Below are 22,426 nucleotides of genomic sequence, written 5' to 3' on the forward strand. Positions count from 1 at the left end.
GTTTTCAAGTTGGTCCAAATTGGGGTCCAAAATTAAACTTTGTATGATATCAACAAAAATTTAATTCTTTTGATTCTTTGATAAGCTGAATCTAAACCTGTATTTAGATCTTTGATTATAGGCTCAGTTTTCAAGTTGGTCAAAATCGAGTCCAAAATTAAACTTTTGTTTGATTTCAATAAAAATTGAATACATGGGGTTCTTTGATATATGCTGAATCTAATCGTGTATTTAGATTTTTATACGACCGCAAATTTTGAAAAAATTTTCGTCGTATATTGCTATCACGTTGGCGTCGTCGTCGTCCGAATACTTTTAGTTTTCGCACTCTAACTTTAGTTAAAGTGAATAAAAATCTATGAAATTTTAACACAAGGTTTATGACCACAAAAGGAAGGTTGGTATTGATTTTGGGAGTTTTGGTCCAAACATTTTAGGAATTAGGGGCCAAAAAGGGCCCAAATAAGCATTTTCTTGGTTTTCGCGCTATAACTTTTGTTTAAGTTAATAGAAATCAATGAAATTTATACACAATGTTTATGACCACAAAAGGAAGGTTGGTATTTATTTTGGGAGTTAAGGTCCCAACAGTTTAGGAATTAGGGGCCAAAAACGGACCCAAATAAGCATTTTTCTTGGTTTTCGCACCATAACTTTAGTACAAGTAAATAGAAATCTATGAAATTTAAACACAAGGTTTATGACCATAAAAGGAAGGTTGGTATTGATTTTGGGAGTTTTGGTCCTAACAGTTTAGGAAAAAGGGGCCCAAAGGGTGCTAAATTAAACTTTGTTTGATTTCATCAAGAATTGAATAATTGGGGTTCTTTGATATGGGGAATCTAACTGTGTATGTAGATTCTTAATTTTTGGTCCATTTTCAAATTGGTCTACATTAAGGTCCAAAGGGTCCAAAATTAAACTTAGTTTGATTTTGACAAAAAATTAATCGGTTGGGTTCTTTGATATGCTGAATCTAAAAATGTATTTAGATTCTTGATTATTGACCCAGTTTTCAAGTTGGTCCAAATCGGGGTCCAAAATTAAACTTTGTTTGATTTCATTAAAAATTGAATAAATGGGGTTCTTTGATATGCCAAATCTAACTGTGTATGTAGATTCTTCATTTTTGGTCCTGTTTTCAAATTGGTCTACATTAAAGTCCAAAGGGTCCAAAATTAAACTTAGTTTGATTTTAACAAAAATTGAAATCTTGGGGTTCTTTGATATGCTGAATCCAAACATGTACTTAGATTTTTGATTATGGGCCCAGTTTTCAAGTTGGTCCAAATCAGGATCTAAAATATTATATTAAGTATTGTGCAATAGCAAGTCTTTTCAATTGCACAGTATTGCACAATGGCAAGAAATATCTAATTGCACAATATTGTGAAATAGCAATATTTTTTTTTAATAAGAGTTATCTTTCTTTGTCCAGAATAGTAAGCAAGAAATATCTAATTGCACAATATTGTGAAACAGCAATATATTTTTTTAATTGGAGTTATCTTTCTTTGTCCAGAATCAACTCAAATCTTTGTTATATACAATGTATATTCACTTTTTACTACCAACTGATAAATTAAAATAATCTTTACCATTCAGTGATAACAAGCAGTTTTTTTTACATCTTAATATTTTATGATGTATTTAAATGAGTATTTATTGTTGCAAACTCCATTAGAAATTTAATTGAGATTAATTTGGAATAAGGGAAAGGGGGATGTGATTAAAAAAAATGGGTTCAATTTTCTCATTTGAAATGAAATTTCATAAATAAAATGAAAATTTCTTCAAACATTTTTTTGAGAGGATTAATATTCAACAGCATAGTGAATTGCTCTAAGAGAAAACAAAAATTTTAAGTTCATTAGAACACATTCATTCTGTGTCAGAAACCTATGCTGTGTCAACTATTTAATCACAATCCAAATTTAGAGCTGAATCCAGCTTGAATGTTGTGTCCATACTTGCCCCAACCGTTCAGGGTTCAACCTCTGGGGTCGTATAAAGCTACGCCCTGCGGAGCATCTGGTTGATATTGGGGCCCAGTTATCAAATTGGTCCACATTGAGGTCTAAAGGGTCAAAAATTGAACTTTATTTGATTTCATCAACAATTGAATTCTTGGGGTTCTTTGATATGCCGAATCTATTTATTATGGAAATCATATAACCTGTATAGGTCTTGATTGATTCTTTTGAACAGGGTTTGAAAAAGATATCCATGCTGTATGATTGTAAAATTATTTTGTGAAGACCATTTGATTTAGATTTTCACTCAGTAAAAATTTTATTCTATTTAATCCACACAATATCTTTCTTTCTACAGCATAATAGTTGTGGCCATTCTTATTTAAAAGTGCATACACAAATGTAATGGCGTGTGATTCATTAGGCTAGTGATAAATAATGTATTATATTCAAAAATATATTCTACAGCTCACCCTATATAAGACCTATATATATGTTATAAAACATGATATAACCATGTATTTAGATTTTGGATATTGGACCACAATAGGTAAATGTCCAATTTAAAGTTTTTAAGTTTAGGTTCTTAGACCACATTCATTCTGTGTCAGAAACCTATGTTGTGTCAACTATTTAATCACAGTCCAAATTTAGAGCTGAATCCAGTTTGAATGTTGTGTCCATACTTGCCCCAACCGTTCAGGGTTCAACCTCTGCGGTCGTATAAAGCTGGGCCCTGTGGAGCATCTGGTTATAACTTTATCAGAAGTAAAAGCTTTACTGTCAACAAAGTAATGGTTTTCATTTTTAAAAGTTTTCCTTTATCACTGGTAAATTTCCAGAAGAATGTCCTACACAGATAAACAAAAAATTCTCAATTTTCAATACTCAATGATTTTTTTCATGGATTTGTTACTTTTCCAGGTACATTTAGCAAAAAGGTCAACTACATTTGTTGAATGGAATGTTTGTAAGGTAATATGTCTGTACATGCTGTATGGCAGTGTTAATTTGACCTTTACCCCTTATTATTACTTGATTATGATTCAAGAAAATGTAGGCAATTAGATTTATCATTGGAAATCATATGTATTTTTATTGTCAACTGATTCAGTCATGAATACAATTATAAGGTGCAAAGTTTTCTACGTGTCAAACTATTTCTGTTTGAATCCATCCAGGTTTTCTTACTACAACTGGAAACTTCAAGTCAATTTTCCAACCAGGGGTCAAATGTGGAAAATAATAGGACAGAAGTGGTGTTATTTTTAATCAACACAATTGTCCTACATTATTCATATTTAACTAATGATAGACACAACTAACTTTAATGAATCTGTATGATATTTAATAAAATGACATAACAAGTTGTCAGTTGTAGTATATAACAAGTTGTTAGTTGAAGTACAAAACAAGTTGTTAGTTGAGACTTAACAAGTTGTTAGTTGAAATACATAACAAGTTGTTAGTTGAAGTACAAAACCAGTTGTTAGTTGAAGTACATAACAAGTTGTTAGTTGAAGTAAAAACAAGTTGTTAGTTGAAGTTCATAAAAAGTTGTAAGTTGAAAAAAAAAGAAGTTGTTAGTTGAAGTAAAGACAAGTTGTTAGTTGAAGTACATAACAAGTTGTTAGTTGAAGTACATAATAAGTTGTTAGTTGAAGTACAAAACAAGTTGTTAGTTGAAGTAAAAACAAGTTGTTAGTTGAAGTACATAACAAGTTGTTAGTTGAAGAACATAACAAGTTGTTAGTTGAAGTACATAATAAGTTGTTAGTTGTAGTACATAACAAGTTGTTAGTTGAAGTACATAACAAGTTGTTAGTTGAAGTACATAATAAGTTGTTAGTTGAAGTACAAAACAAGTTGTTAGTTGAAGTAAAAACAAGTTGTTAGTTGAAGTACATAACAAGTTGTTAGTTAAAGAACATAGCAAGTTGTTAGTTGAAGTACATAATAAGTTGTTAGTTGTAGTACAAAACAAGTTGTTAGCTGAAGTAAAAACAAGTTGTTAGTTGAAGAACATAACAAATTGTTAGTTGAAAAACATATCAAGTTGTTAGTTGAAGTACAAAACAAGTTGTTAGTTGAAGTTCATAAAAAGATGTAAGTCGAAAAAAAAGAAGTTGTTAGTTGAAGTAAAGACAAGTTGTTAGTTGAAGTACATAACAAGTTGTTAGTTGAAGTACATAATAAGTTGTTAGTTGAAGTACATAACAAGTTGTTAGTTGAAGTAAAAACAAGTTGTTAGTTGAAGTACATAACAAGTTGTTAGTTGAAGAACATAATAAGTTGTTAGTTGAAGTACAAAACAAGTTGTTAGTTGAAGTACAAAACAAGTTGTTAGTTGAAGTACATAACAAGTTGTTAGTTGAAGTACAAAACAAGTTGTTAGTTGAAGTTCATAAAAAGTTGTAAGTTGAAAAAAAAAAAAGTTGTTAGTTGAAGTAAAGACAAGTTGTTAGTTGAAGTACATAACAAGTTGTTAGTTGAAGTACATAATAAGTTGTTAGTTGAAGTACATAACAAGTTGTTAGTTGAAGTAAAAACAAGTTGTTAGTTGAAGTACATAACAAGTTGTTAGTTGAAGAACATAATAAGTTGTTAGTTGAAGTACAAAACAAGTTGTTAGTTGAAGTACAAATCAAGTTGTTAGTTGAAGTAAAAACAAGTTGTAAGTTGAAGTACATTATATAAATAACACATAGCTGAGAGGGTGATAGAGCAGATTGTTACCCCGTGAAAACATTGTCAACTGAGGCGAAGCCGAGGTTGACAATGTCTTTTCGAGGGGTAACAATCTGCTCTATCACCCTCTCAGGTATGTGTTTTTTAATTTATTATACTGAATGTTCTGTTATTACTGTCGATTAAATTTAAAATTCAAAGTAATGAACTATGACATCTTGTACATAACCATCCGTATTTAATAAATCGCACACTTGATCAAATGTCTCCGTGAGGGGTAATAGAGTATTTGCTATAGGATAGAGTCGTATTTAATAAAGCGCACACTTGATCAAGCGTCTCCATGAAGGGTAACACAGTAAATTGACACCCTCGTATTAGCCAATAAAAATCTGGCATTTTGACATGAAGTATAATAAGTTGTAATTTGAAGTAAAAACAAGCTGTTAGTTGAAGTACATAACAAGTTGTTAGTTGTAGTAAAAACAAGCTGTTAGTTGAAGTACATAACAAGTTGTTAGTTGAAGTACATAACAAGTTGTTAGTTGAAGTACAAAACAAGTTGCTAGTTGAAAAAAAGAAGTTGTTAGTTGAAGTAAAAACAAGTTTTTAGTTGAAGTACAAAACAAGTTGTTAGTTGAAGTAAAAACAAGTTGTTAGTTGAAGTAAAAACAAGTTGTTAGTTGAAGAACATAACAAGTTGTTAGTTGAAGTACATAACAAGTTATTAGTTGAAAAAAAGAAGTTGTTACTTGAATTAAAAACAAGTTGTTAGTTGAAGTACATAACAAGTTGTTAGTTGAAGTAAAAACAAGTTGTTAGTTAAAGTAAAAACAAGTTGTTAGTTGAAGAACAAAACAAGTTGTTAGTTGAAGTAAAAACAAGTTGTTAGTTGAAGAATATAACAAGTTGTTAGTTGAAAAAAAAAAGTTGTTAGTTGAAGTAAAACAAGTTGTTAGTTGAAGTAAAAACAAGTTGCTAGTTGAAGTAAAAACAAGTTGTTAGTTGAAGAACAAAACAAGTTGTTAGTTGAAGTAAAAACAAGTTGTTAGTTGAAGTAAAACAAGTTGTTAGTTGAAGTAAAAACAAGTTGCTAGTTGAAGTACATAACAAGTTGTTAGTTGAAGTAAAAACAAGTTGTTAGTTGAAGAACAAAACAAGTTGTTAGTTGAAGTAAAAACAAGTTGTTAGTTGAAGTAAAACAAGTTGTTAGTTGAAGTAAAAACAAGTTGCTAGTTGAAGTAAAAACAAGTTGTTAGTTGAAGAACAAAACAAGTTGTTAGTTGAAGTAAAAACAAGTTGTTAGTTGAAGTACATAACAAGTTATTAGTTAAAAAAACAAGTTGTTAGTTGAAGTAAAAACAAGTTGTTAGTTGAAGTAAAAACAAGTTGTTAGTTGAAGTACATAACAAGTTGTTAGTTGAAGTAAAAACAAGTTGTTAGTTGAAGTAAAAACAAGTTGTTAGTTGCAGAACATATCAAGTTGTTAGTTGAAGTAAAAACAAGTTGTTAGTTGAAGTACATAACAAGTTGTTAGTTGAAGTAAAAACAAGTTGTTAGTTGAAGAACAAAACAAGTTGTTAGTTGAAGTAAAAACAAGTTGCTAGTTGAACTAAAAACAAGTTGTTAGTTGAAGAACAAAACGAGTTGTTAGTTGAAGTAAAAACAAGTTGTTAGTTGAAGTACATAACAAGTTGTTAGTTGAAAAAAAAAAGTTGTTAGTTGAGGTAAAAACAAGTTGTTAGTTGAAGTAAAAACAAGTTGTTAGTTGAAGTAAAAACAAGTTGCTAGTTGAACTAAAAACAAGTTGTTAGTTGAAGAACAAAACGAGTTGTTAGTTGAAGTAAAAACAAGTTGTTAGTTGAAGTACATAACAAGTTGTTAGTTGAAAAAAAAAAGTTGTTAGTTGAGGTAAAAACAAGTTGTTAGTTGAAGTACATAACAAGTTGTTAGTTGAAGTACATAACAAGTTGTTAGTTGAAGTAAAAACAAGTTGTTAGTTGAAGTAAAAACAAGTTGTTAGTTGAAGTACATAACAAGTTGTTAGTCAAGGCCATGTGAAATCATTGGACTCCTTAGTGTATATTTTATCCAGAAGATAAATTGAATTTTGCCAATTTTTTGCCATCCTCATTACAAATAAAACCTGAAGACTTATTTTGTTTCAAACAAATACATGTAGGATACTCCCGTCCATCACTATGCAGTACTTTACTCTCCTTTCCATCTTTTGATATTACTATTATTCTTTGAGAGTTATGGTCTGCTACATAAATGTTACCATAATTATCTGTACAAAGTCCACCTGGTCTTGATAAATCCTGTGTATATTGCCAGATCTGTTTTCCTGATTCATCCACACAGTATACTGCTTTACCTTCCACGTCACTATAGATTACACTGTCATTACAGTAAACAAGGTTCATCAGTAATGATTCAATCGTAACTTGAATCGACTTCAGTGTATTTCCTTTCAAGTCTATAATACGGATTTCATCTTTATTCAAACCTACAACAAGAGAATCATCTGATGATGATAAACCCCAGCAATATTTGTCTAATGTGATAACTTTTGAAACTGTTTCATTCTTCATATTGAATATCTTCATTGCCGTCTCATAAGGATAAGTTATGGCAATAGTGTTCTGATTTATCTGTGCAACACTAAAGAATCCACCAGGTATAGGTAAATCTTTCTGTATCTTGCCATCAGGAGTAAGTAGGATTACTTTGTTGAACAATTCCACCATTATAAGTCTTCCATCCATCAGACAAATCATGTCACTTATACTATCATTAATGTTGATCTTTATCTTTTTCTCAATATTCATGGTCATGTTGTTTATGTTTGATTGTTCTAGTAATTCTACCTGTGCCTCCCTCCTCACGCCTTTTTATGTAACCATTTCCATATCTATTTTAACAACAGTTAATACTCCGAAGGATCCTATCTTTTTTATTATCTTTTCTATTTCATTGTTTTGCTCAATTTTGATACTAAACTCTTTTGCCCTGTCGTCATTTTCCAGATCATCTATGTATCGTAGACATTGGTGTACTTTTTGTTCCAGTTGATGAACACCTAGAAATGATTGAAGTTTTGAGGCATGTGGTATGACAGTATGTATTTGGTCTTGCATTTTCTTTAAGTTTTTCTGTTTTTCTTCAATTTCAGAAATAAGATCTTTTGCCTTTGATTTTTCCTGATTGAAGATGGTATCTGCTTCTTTGCATATCTTCTTCTCAAGGTGGGTTAAATGTTTATCTATTGCATTGCGAATTTTCACAATGAATTTCTTTATGCTTACATACTCTTCTTCTCTTTTGATGTTTTGTGATTTGTTATTTACAATTTTACCTAAGAGTTGTAAGATGGAGTTAATTTCTTTCTCTACAGATTCTTTAGATTTTTCAATCCTGGTTTTCCCTACAACGCTAGCTAAACTTTTTATTCCGGTACATTTCGAATGAGTATTGGATACACATTCATCACAGCAAGGCATTAAATGACTGGGGCAATACAAGTTGAGCTGTTGCCCATGTTTGTTACATTGTGTTTTAATAACTTGAATAGATGGTTTATAACTTTTAATATCAATAGTCTTATGATCACGTGTTCCTTTTGATCTTTTGTGATGACCAGAACATGTTGAGCACAATCCTTCATCACAGTTGTAACACCAGATGTCAGCTTTAGTGGTAACTTTCCCTTCTTTACAAGGTCCACATGGTATAGGTTAACTGGATGCCATGACCTGAAAACATCCAAAATAAAAGTTATTTTGCATTCTTGTCAAGGTCCAAATAGTTAATGGTGAGTGGATGTTGATACATGGCCTGAAATGTCAAATGTAAAAAAAATACGAAGGAGAAAACTAACACACTGATTTAAGGACAAAACAATGAACGAAAGAAAATATAAGGAACAACAAACTACAGTCACTTAATTACAGGCTCCTGACTTGGGACAGGCACATGTTGAATGCTTCAGTGGTTGTCGTTTGTTGCTGTATATTTTATTTGTTTATCATACATTGATTCACCCTGTTATGTTGGACACTATCTGTGCTTCTAGTTGATTACGTACGATTCGCCGTTTCTAACCCATCTTGTAGCCATTAAATTTGCTATTTTTAAATTTACTTGATGACGATAAATAAGACAAAATCACAGTTTTACAAATTTGATCAACAACTTATATTCACGTTATTTTACTAATTGCAAACTTAGTTGGTTTATATTATGCAGTTCTTATCCACTGGTAAAGATGACATGTTCCAGAGGTGATAATAAATTTGAATAATACCACATTTTTTTTTAGAGGATACATATATGTTTTTATCTTACCTCCTATACATTTCTAGGAATATGATTTGTTAAAAGCGTTCGCATGGAGACAGTGTATATTTGATATTAGGTTAGTAGGGAGGCGGGGCTTATTTCATACACTGTAAGTAGAGGAGTTACGTCCCTTTATATTCCATATTAGATAAGAAGGGAGGCGGGGCTTATTACATACACGGTTAGTAGTGGAGTTACGTCCCTTTATATTCCATATAAGGTTAGATGGGAGGCAGGGCTTATTTCATACACGGTTAGTAGTGGTGTTGCATCCCCGTTATAAAAATAAAACGGTACTGAGAAAAATGCTTTTAAAAGGTTTCAACATATGAAGAAATTGATCATTAAGATTGAAATAAATTCATAAAACACATTTAAAAAACCTATTAAGTTGTTATTGCTGGTATCTGTTTTGAAGGATCAATGAATGTAGTTTCTTAAAGGGGCACTAGCTGTCAAATTCATTGTCACCGATTTGACTCAAATTCTCATATTTGGTTTATAACAATGTAAAACATTTATCCAAACTATCAAATGTCTAAAATAAACAGTTTACAGAGCATGGGGTAGATAATATATAGGTTCGTTTCGAGTGTATTTTAGTCCAGACGCCATCTAATTAACTATCGATTTGACCTCAGATGACCATATAAGCGATGTAAACAAAAATAAAGATACGAATAGATTAAACCAACACGTGCAATTTCATTTTTATAGGTCTGTTTGATTTTATTTTATAGATTAAAAATAGATGTTTCTCATTGTTTTTAACCATATAAGAATGATTTTATGTGCATCGAATTAGTAATCAAATGATTTACCGTAGTTTCACTTTCATTGTTGACATTCTTTTTCTCTAAATAACCAGTACACGTACAATGCATGCGTTGTCAATCTCTAGCTAGGGGTTAACTTGAAGTTCACATGAATACTGGTTAGAATGATGATGACGTTTTCACTTGCAAGTGAATCAGTCAAAAATTATGTTTAATCGCTTATTTCAACAAAATTAAAGGAAATTGATTGCTAAAAGCAAATTATTATTTCATTATTCCAATTCATTAATGATTGATCTAAAAAAAAAATCATACTTTATTTTTTTATTTATATCGTAGCTAGTGCCCCTTTAATGCTAACAGTATTTAATTTAATTTTATTTGAATAAATTAGTTTATGTGAAAGATTTTAACTGATTTAGTCATTAAAAACTACCCGATTCAAGCTCAAATGTGAAAAATCTACCAAATATACCGAAAAATGTCTCTTTTCAGATGTTTTTTGTCAAAAATGAAAGTGGCCGCATCCGTGTTCAATCTCAATCTTTATTTATGTTATGTATTATCACATAAAATACAACTTACATTTTAATATTAAGGATGAACACAAATGCAGCCACTTTTGTTACACACAAAAACCGTCTAAAATTTAACTAAAATGCTAGAATTGTGAAGATTTCAGTGCCTATACCCGATATATGTGCATTGTATTGTCAAAAACAGTCCATATTTATGAAGCAGAAGCATTCTACGGTACAATAGAGAACTAAAACTTTACATTTTAACAATTTTGTAAAACTGCTATATTTTGGGGCCAAAAAGGGGTCTTACTGGACCTACTCCTTTGGTAAATTCCATATATACCGTATAAGGTCACTAGCACACATGTAACTAATAATACACATTACTCTGCAGTTAATACAAGTAAAGTAAAGTCATTAAATACTATAGCTAATATTTTAACCAAATACCTCTTGCTGGTTTTATGACAAAGGTTTAGTTCTCTTTCACCGTTTGTTCAATATCAACCAACCAGGAAGTTATTTAGGACATGTCTTTCCCCGATTCAACAAATCAATAATTATCTTAATGCCGTGGAAAATAAGCGATCCACATAATAAAAGTTCAAAATATATCTTAATCGTAAGGACATTGTGGTGATCAGTGGGATTTAAATTTGCTATTAGAAGAATCACTGAGGATGTCTGATATTTTGTTTCTCCTCTTATTTGTATGTTGACAAAATGTTGTCTGTTTTATTTTAGTGTGATAATGCTATGATTTTATGCAATAAAAATTAATAAAGTTTTGGAATCATCCTGTCAATAAATATATCAATGAGTATCACAAATTAAACCAGGTGCTGATTAAGTGTTGGTACTTTGTAGCCAATCTATTATCCAAGATGGCCGTTAGCAGAGGACTTAATTTAGCATCTACAGGATCCTTCTTTTAGAGAACCACTGAATTGAATGAAATAAAACACAGCATGGATGTTCCTTATGAGATGATGATCAATTTTTGTTATTTTGTAGCTGATCCATCATCCAAGATGGCTGCCAGTAGGGGACTTAGTTTAACATAGGACTCTAAATTGAAATACATACAAATGTCTTCTTTTAGAGAACCACTGCTTGAAATGAAACTAAACATGTCATAAATGTTCCTTAGAAGTGTTGCTATACTTTGTTTCTGATTTACAGTTCAAGACAGCCACCAGGATTTATTATTAAATTATGAGCCAATATTAAACCAAATTTGCCCGCAATCAACTGTTATGGTTTTCACTTTTTGTATGATTTTAAAAAAAACCAAGTAAAGTCAGGTGAGTGACATAGGCTCTTGAAAGCCTCTAGTTTTTGTCAAGCCTGAGACTTTTGTTGCAGAAAAGTTGACATAGGGATAATGATCCGGTGGCAGCTACAGTGGTGGCGGCTGCAGCGGCGTTAGCTATTTTTTTAAACGTTTTATATTTTAGAAGGTGGAAGACTTGGATGCTTCATACTTTGTATATCGATGCCCCATGATACGAAGTTTCCGTCAGTCACATGTCCAATGTCCTTGACCTCATTGTCATGGTTTAGTGACTACTTGAAAAAAAGTTAAGATTTTTTATAATGTTAAATTCTCTCTTATTCTAAGTAATAGGATAACTATATTTGGTATGTGTGTACCTTGCAAGGTCCTCATGTCTGTCAGATAGTTTTCACTTGACCCCGACCTCATTTCATGGATCAGTTTTAGTTTTTGGTGGTCAAGTCCATATCTCAGATACTATAAGCAATATGTCTAGTATATTCGGTGTCTGGAAGGACTGTAAGGTGTACATGTCCAACTGGCAGGTGTCAACTGACCTTGACCTCATTTTCATGGTTCAGTGGTTATAGTTAAGTTTTTGTGTTTCGGTCTGTTTTTCTTATACTGTATACAAAATGTCTACAATATTTGGTGTATGGAATTATTGTAAGGTGTACATGTATAGCTGGCAGGTGTCATCAGACCTTGACCTCATTTTCATGGTTCATTGGTCCAGGTTAAGTTTTTGAGTTTTTGTCTTTTTTGTACGACCGCATTTTTTTTTTTTTTTGCTTTTTGCGGTTGTATATTGATATGACGTTGGCGTCATCGTCGTCGTCCGAAGACACATTGGTTTTCGCACTATAACTTTAGTCTAAGTTTATAGACATCTATGAAATTTAAACACAAGGTTTATGAACACAAAAGGAAGGTTGGGATTGATTTTGGGAGTTTTGGTTCCAACAGTTTAGGAATTAAGGGCCCAAAGGGTCAAAAATTAGACTTTGTTTGATTTCATCAAAAATTTGATAATTGGGGTTATTTGATATGCCGAAAACTGTGTATGTAGATTCTTAATTTTTGGCCCCGTTTTTAAATTGGTCTACATTAAAGACCAAAGGGTCCAAAATTAAGGAATAACAGTACTGTAGTTAAAGAGTTGCCACCGTCAATTGTAGATTTGACGGTCGCAAATGCAGTTTTACTGGCGACGCGTAGCGGAGACAGTAAAACGGAGATTTGCGACCGTCAAATCAAAATTGACGGTGGCAACTCTTCAACTACAGTACTGTTATTCCGATTCTAATGCATTACAAAAAGAAATAATACGATAAAACTTTGAAAAATGTCTAAATTTGACAAATAAAAAAAAATCCGCGTAACGTCATGAACGATTTTGGCGCAAAGCCGTCATTGGTAAACGTGACGTCATACAAATGAAAACTTACAAACTGGATGATATTACGTTACCTGTACGCTTCAAATTCGGATAAAATTACATTAAAACGGCGAATTCGAGGTAGGTGTTGTTTTATTTTCGTTTATATAGTAGTAGTCGAACATTTGTTGATTCAATCATTTCAAAATGGTTGTCCCTCCTTAGTAACGCCTGGTCAACTGTGGATTTGACGGCAACTTTTAGCCAATGAAAATAATTGTTACATACAAATTGCATTAGAATTAAACTTAGTCTGATTTTAACAAAAATTGAATTCTTGGGGTTCTTTGGTATGCTGAATATAAACCTGTTTTTAGATTTTTGATTAGGGGCCCAGTTTTCAAGTTGGTTCAAATCGGGGTCCAAAATTAAACTTTGTTTGATATCAGCAAAAATTGAATATATGGGGCTATTTGATATATGCTGAATCTAACCATGTATTTAGATTTTGATATTTGGACACGGTTATCAAATTGGTCCACATCGAGGTCTTAAGAGTCCAAAAATGAACTTAATTTGATTTCATCAAAAAATTTAATTCTTGGGGTTCTTTGATATGCTGAATCTAACCATGTATTTAGATTTTGAATATTGGACCATAATAGGTAAACGTCCAATTTAAAAATGTTAAGTTTTTAAGTGTAAGTTCTTATACCACATTTGTTCTGTGTATGAAACCTATGCTGTGTCAACCAATTAATCACAATCCAAATTCGAAGCTATATCAAGCTTGAATGTTGTGTCCATACTTTCCCCAACTGTTCAGGATTCGAACTATGCGGTCGTATAAAGCTGCGCCCTGCGGAGCATCTAGTTTTTCATCATTCTTGAAGATATTAATTGATAATCTGTTTATAGTTTTATCATGACAAGTTTCAGATCAAGTTTAAATTTTTGTTTTAATCTGATAATTTTCTGCATGTTATGGTCCTTGGATAAGAAAAATTCACTCAATGACACTGTTTTAGTCATGCTTACTTTTTGTTTATTATATACTTAGTAGTAAATACAGATACATTGTATGTGTAATACAATCAATGGCAAGCGTGCTGTATCGGCCAACCGATCAGCCACCCGAGACACCAATATAATCCCAAGAGCTTGCTGACTTTTTGTTTACACCATGACAACTTATGGAACAAGTTAGCATTTGTTCCAGTATAATGTAATTTTTACCCAGTAGGGGACTATGTATTGCCATGCAATACTCTCAGAATGCTTGTTTTAAGTACTTTTATCAATATCTTTATTTAGTGTATGGAATGATTGTAATGTGTACATGGGGGCAGGTGCAGTTTTCCCCCATGTTTCGTAAAACAAAATTGTTTATTAATTTGGGAATCACTGAAGCATGACTAGAGCGGGCATCTTCTTAAACAGTCAGTGCCCCCTATTCCTTTATGAAAATTTCTGGATCTGTCCCAGTAGTAGTTAAGCGTGTCTGTGGGTTGAGTGTGTAATATAAAATTCAGTAAGGCCAACAAAAGTAACATGGGTTCCTCTGAAACATAAATGAAAAATTTGAATATGATCATGTTATTACTTGCCAACTCCTGAATTGTAATAAATAATTCTCTACTTATACAACAGACAGAAGGCCAGGAAGAGAAATATAACAAAGATTTAACATTTTATTTTGATTTTGATATGGTAAATACAATACAGTTCAAAACAATGTATATGGCACCTTAGACAACATCTCATTAGAAATTAAACTGAAAGTTGATATGTTTACATTTATATTGAAACCCTTTTTTGTATCAAGTGCTGTAGGTGTATGTATAAGATATGTATGCCCTGTTTTCTTTGAAATATTATTATATAAAGTAATAAAACAGGCATATTGCTAATGTGTTCAGTAAATGTTTAATCTAACAGCAGCTTTGTTAAAGTTTTATCAAATTTAAATGATTTATTGTCCATTATTCATGTAAATAGTATTCTTGTGTCCTTTAATATGTAGGTCTGTTTTATTGACAGTCTCATTCAATCTGCTTTGTTTCAGAAGATGATATCTTTACCTGACTTTGATAAGTTTGTTAGGCTGAATATTGATCTGGAATATAGATGTCATAATTGATTATGTGTCACTGCATTTGTTTTAGTGTTCAGAAATCTTGACACAACTTAGAATGCCAAAGGGAATTATTTCTGAAATAGAGTCTTGATTGATTATAAAGCTTCTCTTTAAGATCGAAGATCTATAAGTAAATCTATTTTTTTTAAATATTGGAATACAACCAAAAAAACCTGCTCATTGTGATAAGCTGGTATCTGTAATTTCCTGTATACATATATACTTTTGGTTGTTTAAGATCGACTGGTCAATTATGTTATCAAAAATTGATTTAACTTGTGACCAGAATTGAAAAAAAACATTGCAACCAACAATGAGATAAAAACATGTAAACCTAACATTTAACAAACAAAATATATATGTATGTAAACTGTTACAACACTTATTTGATACTGGCAGGTACGTTATTCAGTGATGAACACAAAGATACATTAAACTTGAGTACGTTTGGTTTTTTTGTTTGCTATCTAACTCTACAAGTAACAGATACATCAATTAATGGTGTACTTAGAGGGACAGCAACCAAACAACACTATAACACTACAAATACCTATAGAGGTGCAGTTTTCAACACCCACTTTTCTCTGTAAGGCTTTATTGCAGACCCTAGGCTAACATGACAACCAACTATTATTTTAGTCTAATTCAGAAAATATTGTAGAATGATTTATACACTTTGGATTCATCACTGACCAAACACTATAGTCAAAAGTTAAAACATCAGAAAGTTTACAGTAGAAAAAATGGTAATACTAAATAAGTAAGTTCCACTCCTGAATACACAATCTGCTGCCGTATTTGTAATATTATAGGTAAGGTGATCAGGTAAGATATCAGATGACAAAGGTATGCTGTTACATTTTTTGTTATTGCAGCAGATGAAACAGTCTTTGCCAGACATAGGATCGCAAAGGTTGTCACAATTTCCATGTTCTAATACACAGCTCCTGGTCACACTTGAAAGGTAATGGTTGTCTGACTCGGTCCTGAACTTTACTTTTGTCTGTCAAAGAAATACAAATGTTTAGGTTGCTATGGCAACGTAGTAAACACGTTAAAACGATTTTATAAACAATATAATGGAAACTAAAACAAATGTGTCATTAAATTAGTCGAGCTAAATTAATATTTTCCCACTTCAAAACTTTTATTCGGTACACTGATATACTAAAACATTAATTTTTTTTTTAAGTTGGATATAAAAGTATAAAAGTCATAAATTCTTGTGATGTTTTAATATGATTTCTGATCGTTTGTAGAAACATATATTTATATCTATTGTAAACCACAGATCTTTTGTTCACAATACACACAATGGGATTATATAAATATTAGATTGTTAGTTCTTTGGAGAGGGGACAACTGCTTTATGTTACCATATTCATAAAAAAAATACCTTCCAAAATCAACAGCGAGAGGATAAATCTGAATAACATTTTGATTGGGGAATCACTAATAAAATAAGATAGACATCTTACATGTTGTCTGCTCTATGGTCGGGTTGTTGTCGCTTTGTAACATTCCCCATTTCCTTTCTCAATTTTATTTATATTTTAATGTTATGTTATGTGACCCAGTCGAGTAAAACCAAGTATTTGGACAATTGAATGATATTCTCTGCTTCTTTAAGCATACAGTGCAGCGATTTTCTTAGTGCTTAGGATAGGGGTCCAGGGCCTATGCAATTGGGATTAAATGTGCGTGGGGAGCTTATTCCTCATTTTATTTGGATTGGGGATCTCAGATGATCAGCTCTAACTATACAATACAAACTATATTACACAACGACTGAAACCGAGCAGGCAAATGCTTATACAATGTTAATAAATATATGTAGCATATTGTACAGGAAACACTGGATGATAGTTGAATACTAGCATATTATCTGGGGTAATATTGACTAAAAGGATATTCAATGTAGAAAAAAGTTTTAAAAAAAAACCACAGAACTACAAGGTAAATTCAAAATAGGGAAGTCCATAAATAATGACAATCAAACGCTAGACTCTGTCAACCAAGGGAATGAATGATCAAAAGATGTCATACTCTTGGTACAGGCATTTTCTGAAGTAGATGATGTGTGAATCTGGTTCTATATTTATAGCTAGCTAAACCTCCCACTTGAGTGACAGTTATTCATAGTTCCGTTATTGACAAAATTGGGTGAGTTACCCAAACAGGTAATATGTTAATGTGACAGTTATCAAGATTCAGCGGCCAAAACGGAGTAACCCAATGCCAGACATACGACACAACTGCCTATAAAAAAATCAAACAAACATACAAACAAACATACAAACAAATCTATAACAAAGATGCAATCAAAAAGTTGTTGTAGGTAATAGAATATTTGAAAAGTGCTAAATTCGAAACACTCTCACTAATCTTGAAACGCATTGTGCCGTGTAGACGAACATTGAATCACTCGTTCTGTTCTATGTTCAAATAATGTTAAATAAACTAAAATTTTAAGCAGTTCGCCTCTAATGAAGCATTTATAAGTAGTCTGTATCAACATAAGTTGTTCATTCTCCAGCTAATCTTAAGCTTACTCTAGATATACGATTTAAAAAACAGATTTTTTACCTCACAAATAAAGTTTGCGTTTCCAATTGTTTGTTCACATTGCGTTGTGTTTTCTCTGAATGGCGCAGATACACATCCAGCTTCTGTTGTTTCACCCGCAGTCCATTCACAGGATATGCATTCTAGGCCTGATGACACTCCTGAAAGATGGATTGCAGATCAGCTTATCGTGGGAGTAAAATGTGTTTCATATGATTTTTGTGTTATATTAATGAGTGCTACACGCGTTTTTACTGTCATTGTCGTAAAACTAAATTGATTGAATGATAAATTGGTGTTTGCTTAGTGTAAGTCAAACCTGCACAAGTAGCCTATATATCGCGAGGTAGAAGAACAAAAATGCATGGCCCGCTTTTAATATACGTTGAGCTATATAAACCGAAGCTGTTTTAAAGGATAGTGGTAAACTTCAAGTAAAGTTAAAAAGGCTAATTTAATAATAAAAAAGAAAAAAGTATAGATTAATGTGCATCTATTTTTAAGTTTGAGCGAAGCTAAAGCGATGTTTTTAATGATTTACACGCAGACGTGTAGAGCTAACGTGGATTTATGTCTGTATTAATTTTAAAGGCGTTTCAAGGCAAATGAAATTAACAATATTTTATCGTTAGTGTGACATCCATTATTAATGAAAGCCTTATCGATTTTCTGTCGCTCCTGGTTGACACCTAATACCGATACATGAGTATGCTTAGATGGATACAGACTAACAAAGGAGTTTTATTGGGGAAGCATAAGATCAACGGGGGACGTCTTCATTAACTATAATAAATAGCGCATACTTTTTTCGGTACAAATAAAAAAGCGTAAGCAGAGAACCAATTACGATTCCATTTCAGACAAACAATCGTTATATGAAAACCTCCAAGTTACAGTAATGAACTGAAGTTTTTTTCCCTGTAATATGCACAATTACATACAATTGCATATACATATATATTTATTTATTTGTTTGCAGTTTAAAACATATATATGTAGTGGGTTTTTTCTTGCAGAGGTGACCCAGATGCAAACAGCTTTGACAATCTTTATTCTCTCCGCCATTAGATACAGGAATGTTTTTTTTCTGGAGGATCGATAATGCAATAATGACCATGCAGAGAAGAAAAATCACAAAAAAATATCCTTACCGAATAAAAATGTGACTATTGATAAAACTGTCCCTGAGTATAACAATAATAATTCCATTTTAGATTTCTACATATCAAAGGTTATATTGCATTTAAAAGCTCTGCTATGATGCTGTTTTCGGAAAACTACTGTTAAGGGAATACATCGATTACAAAAAAAGAAGCGTTCCGAAGCATTTTGCGGGAAAGGAAGAGGTAATCATGCCTGCAAATGGACTTCTTTAATTCAGTTCACATTCGTTGTGGCCTTTTTATTTTATTGAGTTTGCAACGGTCGTGATCGTTCTCACTTTATGACAATTTATAATCGTTTAAAGGAAAGTTTCATGAAAATATTAGTTTTCAGATCTTGATATGACGGTCTGAATAGGGTTTATAGAATAAAACTAACGCACAAAAAATAGGGGGAAAAGAATTTGGGCAAAAAAATATAAAGATCTTTGTCTAGAAGATTATCAATAATTTCATTTTTATCACTCAGTGTGCTGTGCAGACGGGGACAACTTATTATAACGGAAATAAATGATAACAGCTAATTTCCTGATGCTTGTAGAGTAAAACGTTGGTTGGTTTGCTTGCTTTGATAGCATAAGCGTTTACTCAAGATTTGTATTTAAGATTGATATCTTCAATGCATATGTTATCTTCCTCTTGTAACAGTATAAACTGTTAGAGTATATAATTAAATCTATAGGCACAATTAAACCTGTATATATTATATTTAAATTTGATTGGACGTTATACATGTATCAATTCCGATTGCACAATATACAAACAATGCAAGCAAGCTAACAAAAGTCTTGCTGTACATACATTAGGAAATTAGCTGTAAAAGAATATCATGCAATTTATTTACATATGATTTATAGTTGACCATTGTTTGTTGCTGTATATATTTTATTTGTTTTGTACATAACCCTTGTCATTTGTTTTTTCGTTTGAATTAAAAGTTTGTAAGGTGACCTATAGTTGCTAACTTCCACTTTATTTGAATATGTAAATGACCGCTGCAGATAGTAACTTGAAATGGATAGTAAATAGATAATACATGTGATTTATGTTCGTATAATACAAAGATAACGCGAAAATAATAGACATTAGTAGAAAAAAATATAGGACTTGGAAAAAGGAGTAGGGCGAAAAAGAATTGTGCCAATGTATTTATGTCATTTACTTTTTGTATTGATGGTATTTTTGTTCCAGAAATCGGAATCAAGAACAATGATCAAATGCGCCACTCAGTAGGAGTCTGATCAAGTGTATTCTATGTTTGGTAACACAGAAACAAATTCTGAAAGCTCCACCAGTTAGTTTCACTTCTATCGGAAATTAAAAGAATAAATATTGACAATGTATATAATATGTTGGGTGTATGCATATTATACACACACTCCGATTTCAATCTGACTCCGATTTGTTCAACAGGAACGTATTAAAGCTTACATATTAATCATTTCTTTGTCTATTAAATATAACTGTTTAATAAGTACTCGAATTTTTCTTCAGCTCAGTGGGTTCTAGCATAATTTTTAACAAACCTTTCAAAAATTGTTTACCCCCAAACGGAACTGGGGAATGGAAATATGATAACTTTATAGATCCACTTCCGACCGGCAGTAATATCCTTGCAAAAGTGAGGCCGCTGCGTCCGTTTGGCGGTGAGGGATGTTTAAGTACGCAGCCACGTCCGGTCAGATTTGTATCTAGAAAGAGTGCCACGCTTACTACATGCATTTAGAACCCTTGCAAACAGCTATTTGAAGGGTCTTTAGGTGCCCTATTATAATCAAAATTTCTGTCCATATATACTCTCATTTCCAGTGGGAGTCTATATTTCCCAACTTCATCCCGAGCGTCCTCTATTACAGCACGTATCTATTGAATCTATTATTAATTTGTTCTTATCCTGAACATGGCATGACATATTTGTCACTGGACGTTAAGTAACTAACAATCAATCATTTAAAATTGTCTGTTCATCAACTTTAAAATCATAAAGAAGCTTTAGATTTCAAACAACAAGATCAACGGTCAGGAATAAAACATACTATACTGGAGAAATAGCAGTAAATCGATCTGATCGCCAATAATTTTACTCGAGAAAAAACTGAACAAACCCAGATATATATACTCTCGAAAATATTAGTATTGCGATTCACTTGAAAAGGCACGATCATTGCAACCGGACACTATACCTTGCGTGGTAGCATTTAACTGGACAGTTTAGACCATAGATGTACTCACTTACTTAATCCTCTTCATGTTCTTGAACACATGAGGCATCAACAGGCCATAGATGTATAAACGGTTTATGCATTTATGTTTAGACGAATCACAATTTGGAAAACTTGACAAGTCACAATAACACCGTAGCCGAATTTAAGAACCAAGTGTTGCCTGTGTCAAAATGTCGTTAAATGAAATCGAATATATATCCTGCATTTGTCATGCTTTTCAATAACATATGTTCAAACTCCGAAAAGTCCCCCATCCTAATTCTTGAAAAATATTTTTCTTCATTGACAATAATTATCTTGGTGTAGCATAAATACAAAATTCGGGCTAACTTAATTGTACATCTTAGAATGACATTTTAAAAGATGTAAATAAATGCTGCATACAAGGAGGTATTTAAGGGGCACTATAGCTGTCAAAATCATGTTCACCGATTTGACTCAAATTCTCATAATTGATTTATAACATACTATAACACATATCCAAATTATAATAAGTCTTAAATTAACAGTTTTACGATGCATAGATGCATATACTAGATAATATGTATCAGATTTTCGTGTCACGCTTTTTTAGGCAGACACCATCTAATTAATTACCAAGATGATCCCCGAAAACTACCGACGGTCACATAACACGATAAGAATATAACCATTAATATAAAAAGATAGCAACCGCGTGCAATTGGACGTTTGTAAGTTTTTGATTTTATGTTATAGGTTTACAAAATAAGTCAATTTTCGTTTTTTTCACGTATAAAGAATGATTTTTCGTGGATCGAATCATGGCAGTCAATTAACCTTTGTTTCACTTTCAATGTTGACATTCTTTTCTTTTCATAACTGAACATGCAGAAATCATGCGAAATAGATCTCTAGCTAAGGGGTACCAATTAATGAATCAGTGTAATTTGAATACGGCGAATGACTTAGTCGAATTATTCACTTGCAAGTGACTAATTCATCATCAATGTTTCATAGCTTATTCTGACAAAATTAAACAGTACTGACTACTTAAAACGAATTCTTATTCACTTCTAATTTTTTTTCATTAATAATTGAAAAAACTAAATTTATAATTTTGATATTATATATATCTTGTAGCAGGTGCCCCTTCTATATAAATACGAGTTCAGGCCGTTTGCTAACTTTATTTATTTTGCGTTATATATTATATATGCCTAAATTGTATCACTATTATCACACGTGTATTATCAGAAGTCCATTTCTAGAGACCTAGTCTAGTAATGGACTGCTGCTATTATGTTAAATGATCTTAAATTGTACCTCATAATCAACAGAAAAGGGGGGGATGATATTTATACACATATCTTTCATATATATATTTTATATTTTTTTATTTTCCCAATATCATAGGGCTAATTG

At 31.9% G+C, this 22,426-nt stretch overlaps 2 protein-coding genes across 2 annotated transcripts; both read right to left on the reverse strand.

Annotated features, from left to right (window-relative positions):
• Positions 1-6,748: 6,748 nt before the first annotated feature.
• LOC134705779 (uncharacterized) lies at positions 6,749-7,498 on the reverse strand. The gene has a single exon (XM_063564497.1). It carries the CDS (start codon positions 7,496-7,498, stop codon positions 6,749-6,751), a length of 750 nt encoding a protein of 249 aa, XP_063420567.1.
• Positions 7,499-15,690: 8,192 nt separating this feature from the next.
• On the reverse strand, positions 15,691-18,943 carry LOC134705148 (uncharacterized). Its single transcript, XM_063563900.1, has 3 exons — positions 18,807-18,943; positions 17,677-17,816; positions 15,691-16,093 (listed from the first exon to the last, which is right to left on the reverse strand). The coding sequence occupies exons 1-3, from the start codon at positions 18,862-18,864 to the stop codon at positions 15,803-15,805; spliced, it is 489 nt and encodes a 162-aa protein (XP_063419970.1). The 5' UTR covers positions 18,865-18,943; the 3' UTR covers positions 15,691-15,802.
• Between the last annotated feature and the right edge of the window lie 3,483 nt (positions 18,944-22,426).

Source organism: Mytilus trossulus, chromosome 2, assembly GCF_036588685.1.
Source record: "Mytilus trossulus isolate FHL-02 chromosome 2, PNRI_Mtr1.1.1.hap1, whole genome shotgun sequence".
Lineage (NCBI taxonomy): Eukaryota > Metazoa > Mollusca > Bivalvia > Mytilida > Mytilidae > Mytilus > Mytilus trossulus.